This window comes from Rhipicephalus microplus, chromosome 8, assembly GCF_043290135.1.
Source record: "Rhipicephalus microplus isolate Deutch F79 chromosome 8, USDA_Rmic, whole genome shotgun sequence".
NCBI lineage: Eukaryota > Metazoa > Arthropoda > Arachnida > Ixodida > Ixodidae > Rhipicephalus > Rhipicephalus microplus.
Genome location: NC_134707.1, coordinates 91,690,619 through 91,696,618, shown reverse-complemented (window position 1 = coordinate 91,696,618; position 6,000 = coordinate 91,690,619). Strand labels below are relative to the sequence as shown.

At 42.8% G+C, this 6,000-nt stretch overlaps 1 protein-coding gene across 1 annotated transcript; it reads right to left on the bottom strand.

Annotated features, from left to right (window-relative positions):
• Nucleotides 1–1,845: 1,845 nt before the first annotated feature.
• On the bottom strand, nucleotides 1,846–2,559 carry LOC142768313 (uncharacterized). Its single transcript, XM_075870282.1, has one exon. The coding sequence runs from the start codon at nucleotides 2,557–2,559 to the stop codon at nucleotides 1,846–1,848; it is 714 nt and encodes a 237-aa protein (XP_075726397.1).
• Nucleotides 2,560–6,000: the final 3,441 nt, after the last annotated feature.

Genomic DNA, 6,000 nt, shown 5'->3' with positions numbered 1-6,000 from the left:
CAAGATCAAACGCCTTCGAGAAATCTACGAAGATACCAATAACGAAGGCTTTCTTTTCAAACTGTGTTAATATATATTCCTTTTGTTCGAGTAGTGCTAGTTCAGCAGATTTATTTTTACAAAACCCAAATTGATTTGGTGATAGTAGGCTATGTTTATTAATAAAATCATACAACCTAGTATATAATACTTTCTCAAAAACTTTCGAAAATATTGGAAGTATGGATACTGGTCTATAATTACCTAAATCATTGCGATCTCCTTTCTTATATAGAACCGTTACTTTAGCAACTTGCATTTTTTTAGGAAATGTACCGGTATCTAAACATAGGTTAAATATGTCTGCAAGAGTAGGCGCAATGACGGCGGCAACATGTTTCACAGGTCTCACTTGAATGCCATCAATGTCACAGCTATGACTGTTTTTAAGGTTTTGTAATACTGCTATAACTTCTTCTGTTGTAACAGGGCTCAGGAATATTGTATCATTATTAAAAGAATTAATGTATTTATTAGAATCATCGGACGGACTGTTATGGGCGAGAGTTGTAAAAAAGTTGTTGAAAACTTCCGCCAGTTCTACTCCAGATATATCTTTATCATTTAGCTTTAACATACGTAGGGAAGCCTGTGGTTGTTCCCGTCTAAGTAAGAGATTTAATCTTGACCACAGCAAATCATGGCGACCGTTTTTAACTTCAAGTAAAGTAGAGTAGTATTCCGCTCGTGCCTTACGCAATTTTTTTGTTAGCCTATTCCTGTATTTCTTAAATACCTTGAGGTCATCAGTTGAACGCGTATTTAAGAATACTTTGAACAGCTTATCTTTCGTTTTAATTTCTTCTCGTAATTCAATAGTTACCCAAGGTTTGCGCGTTTTGCGTTTTAATCCGCGCACTTTTAGTGGGAAGCAGGAATGATAAAGCTGCTTGAATACGTAAAGAAACTTATCGTAGGCCTCATTTGCATCATTTGAAAGGCCGGTGGCATCCCACTGAACTTGTGTTATTGAGTTGTAGAATAAACTCAGGGTTTGGTTTGTTATACGCTGATATGCAGCTTTTTCTTGCCAGTACTTTACCGCTGGAATCTTATTTATACTTAAGAACACCGGAAGGTGGTCACTGATTGCGCATGTTATTACACCTGTTGCAGCTATTGGTTGAGATGAGTTCGTAATAAGCAGATCAAGAAGAGACGCACCCTCTGGTGTAACCCTTGTTGGAATTTTTATAAGGTTAACGAATCCGTTCGAAGCCAGAGTTGTGTTAAAATTCATAGCAAAATAATTATCCTTCAACAAATCAATATTAAAATCCCCACCAGCTATTAATGTGTATTTACTGTCCGTTATAAATGAAAGGAAATTATCGTAAAACTGGAAAAACTTGAGCGCATTTCCCTTAGGGGGACGATAGCACACCGAAAACACGAACTGACCAGTACAGACTGATATGATTTCAAAATCATCAGTAATCAGAGAGTACGAGTCCAGCTTATCGCATTCTATATTGTTAGGCACCAGCAAAGCAACTCCACCTCCTCGCAGGCTGGAGCGGTTCAGAGAATAAGTTTTATAGTGAGTCATCGTAAAGGTGTCAGAATCATTGGTGCTCCAAGTTTCAGTGAGCATGATCAAAGAAAAAGTAAATGAAAATTCACCGAAAAATTCCTCCAAACGCATGGTCTTGTTTTTTACAGAGCGTACATTTAAGTGAATGGCTTTAAACGATGTTGGCTTAGTAGTACATGAAGTAATTTTATTAAGATCACTCGGAAGAAAATAACTCATGTGCTCCATCGTGATTACATTTCAAAAGAAAACAAAGCATTCAACGGGAAGCACTATAGGTGCTCTAAGTCGCTCTTTCCCTTCACATGCACGGCATTTACTCCCTCGCTTTTCCGAACGAGAACTTTTCCGTTGAGATACCAAACAAACTTGTAGCCTTTATCTTTGGCGCATTCTTTCGTTGCTTGGAGCAGTTCTCTATTGCGGCGTGTCAGATTTTCTTGCATGAAAATTGGTGGGTGGCTATCCTTAAGGTTCTTTTTATTCCTGATCCACTGGTCCCTTATCGCTTGCTTTGTAAAGCGGACAATGATGCCTGGCACCTTGCCATGTTTTGCAGGAATTCGATGAACATTCGCAACATCCGATTCCATTAAGTGAGGCACTTGAAGTTTGTCAGCTACATCATTTAATGTGACCATAAGATTCTCATTTGCTACTTCTCTAATACCATGCAGTTCCAAGTTTAGCTGCCTGCTTCTAAATTCAAGGTCATGCATCTCTTTTTCAAGTTGGGCACAGATTACTTGATTTAGGTCATCTTTTTTTTCAAGCTCAGACACCTTTTTTTTTATGTCTTTTAAATCGGCTTCTTGATGGCAGAACTTTTGCTCAAATTCATCGAACTTTGTAGATATGAAGGTAAGAGACTCTTCAATGCTTTCAACTTTTTTTGTCAGGGGCATCAGCCGTTCTAACTTCTGGTTAATTGACATGAGGGCAAGCTTAATTTCTGTTTCAGAATCATTACTGTCTTTACTGCACATGTTGCCACCACTAGCACTTCTACACGACGGACACTGCCATGATTTCTTTGCGGCCTCGTTCTTTGCCTTGAACGACTTTTCTGTTAGGCCAGCGCATTTTCCAAAATGATAACCGTTCTCGCACTTACAACATTCCACAAAGGGCTCGTCAGGAGAGATGAGCAGATTACATGTGTTACAAGAAAGAGACATTGTTTCAAGTGTAGCTATGCAACCACAATACGGTGCCCAGCGGTACACAAGTAAAACCAATAGCAGCAGCAGCGACAGCAGCAGCAGTAGAAATACTATTGCAACTGAATATTATTGAAACACAGTAACACTAACCTGCAAAAAGAGCAGTTTTTGAGACGATGTTCACGGCTTGCTGCCGCTGCTGCTAAGTGGTGGGCGGATCGCCGTGCTCCGCTTTTCTTGTGCCGAGCTGGCTAGATGCGCATGTGCAGAGACGACTTGCGGGTGAATCCTCGTCCCAAGGGCAGATCCACGTGAAATTCGCAGTAAGCGGTCCGGCGAAACACTTCTTGCACTCCGTTCACTGCGGGTCCGGACGTAGACGACACTGCAAAAAGAGCAGTTTTTGAGACGATGTTCACGGCTTGCTGCCGCTGCTGCTAAGTGGTGGGCGGATCGCCGTGCTCCGCTTTTCTTGTGCCGAGCTGGCTAGATGCGCATGTGCAGAGACGACTTGCGGGTGAATCCTCGTCCCAAGGGCAGATCCACGTGAAATTCGCAGTAAGCGGTCCGGCGAAACACTTCTTGCACTCCGTTCACTGCGGGTCCGGACGTAGACGACACTGCAAAAAGAGCAGTTTTTGAGACGATGTTCACGGCTTGCTGCCGCTGCTGCTAAGTGTCGTCGAAGCCATTCTGACGGAGTGCCATTCTGTCCACCGCAAAACTACTGCTTACCAACCACAGACGAATGGCCTCACCGAACGCTTAAACCGCACCCTCGGCGACATGCTTTCTATGTACGTCGCTGCCAACCACACTAATTGGGATAATATACTGCCCTTCGTCACCTACGCCTACAACACCGCCCCTCCGAGCACGACTGGTTTTTCACCTTTCTACTTGCTGTACGAAAGGCACCCGTCGCACACCATGGACACGATACTCCCGTACACGCCGGATCCATCTGAGTCTACACCTATTTCCGAGACAGCCAGGCTTGCTGAAGAGTGTCGCGAGCTTGCCAAGACTTTTACGACGCAAGAACAAGAGCGGCAGAAGAGTATCCGGAATGGCTCCACCACTTCTGAGCCCACGTTCCTTCCTGGTGCGCTTGTATGGCTCTCGATCCCGACCTCTGGGACGTAGGCCCCTACCGTGTCATCGAGCGCACCTCACCTGTCAACTATCAGATCGAACCCGTTGAACAATCTTCGGACATGCGCCGCCGTGGGCGAGACATCGTCAACGTGGAGCGCCTGAAGCCTTATTATGACCCGCTCATAATAACAAGCTGTTAGGTCGCCAGGCGGCTCCCTCTTCGACCCCGGGGTAATTGTAGCGAAGCCTCCGAACTATGAAATGGGTCGAACTCTTGAGTACCTTCTAGTGGGGCTACCCAACAAGAACGCCGCTCGCGCTGAGGGCCCGTGCTTGGCTGTGACTGTCGCCATTGTGTATTCTCGCTCGTTGCCGGCTAATAAACGCCTTAACAATATATATATATATATATATATATATATATATATATATATATATATATATATATATATATATATATATATATATATATATATATTGTAAAACACATACCTGAGAGTCTACATCAGTGATACTATTATTCAATTTACCATATCTTTTTTCTTTATCTCTTGTTTTGCAATATTCTGTGCAGATCCCAAGATCAAGGTGCCGCTTGTTTATATTCATAACCAAGTGCTAAATTAGCAAACAAATGCAATTAGCAAGGGTAGAATGCTGCGATTGCCGGTGTTCTCTCCGTCCTGACCTCGTCATTTCAGTACCGCGCTTCTCTTTTTAAACACAAGCAATTACAACGTATAGGCAGATATAAGCAGATGTCTCTGGAAGACGTTGGCGCATGCAAAACAAATGTACTTTATCGGAAACGCTAAGATTGAGATGGTTTAACACTCGTTGGATAATTCTACAACGCAATTTATTGTGCGAGTAGGCGTCTACAACATTCATTGTTTTTGTTTTTTATTATAATCTTAGAGATAAAATTAAGTCCTTTATGAAAGCATCCTTGCGTTAGTTCTCGGGGAAATGCCTTTCGTGAATGTGCACTTATTGTATGCTGACGAGAATACCACCACTGGACATTTCTCGCTTTGAATGACAGTGGCCAGACGGAAGCGAAGATGTTAAATGATGGCTTCAGGGAGCCTTGGGGGTTTAAGGCGTGTGTTACTTTTTTCTTAAGCTAATCAGCAAGCTTGAATACCTTAACGTGCCCTGGCTAAATTTTCCTGCTCAAGGCTGTTGAATATAAATTCGGAGGCCAGAATGTACTATAGCGAGGCCTTTAATGTGCCGTTAACGTTTAAGTGTCTTCAAAACGTATGCCTGTTTCACCGACTATTTCGGGCAAGATGTGCGGATGTGAGTAGACTGGTTGTATTGTTTTGTCTAGGGCTCTACGTGAGGAAAAACAATCACAGTGTGGCTTTGCCGATAATGTATTATACACACTAGCTTATTCACACTAGCACAAGATGACCTCACTGCATAGTTCATAGTCCATTTTCCAATTCCATAGTCCCACTTACGCAGCACAAACCCAGATGCTTACAACGAGGGTTCAAATTGAATTGAGGCTGAAGCAGCAAGGTGCTAAAGAGAAGGAACCTTCAAAGATAGTAAAAAGAGAGAGTGATTCGAGGATCAAACGGGCGTCAAGGATAACATAGTTGAAATAAAAAAGAATTGAACGTGGTCAGGGCACGCATCTCGTATACCGACATACTCAATCAACCGCATATGTAGAAAGCCCGTGGTAAATCAGGCGAGAACATGTAGGTGCAAATGTCCAAGTGCAGATGTTTGAAACTACTGAGTCTCAGAAGCCACGTATCTGATTGTGAAAGACGCGAAATACAGTTCAGTGGTGAAAGCGGGATGCTGCCGTTTGTCCACCAGCCCTATTCTCAGGGCACAGTGGAGCACCAAAACATTAATTGTTAAGCATAGGAAACGTATGATAGTTTCAGATATATCGATAATCTTACAAACCTAACTAGATAATGCGAAACTGTTCTAAAAAGTCTGGATTGCGAATTACCGTTGCAGATAAGGGTAAATTCCACCTTCGTGACTGAACGCTAGCATTGCGCTATGCAGCAAGTGCTATGAAAGCTAAGTTAGATAAATATGTGGGGTTTAGCGTCCTAAAACCACCATATGAATATGAGAGACGCCATAGTGGAGGGCTCCGGAAATTTGGACCACCTGGGGTGCAATAAC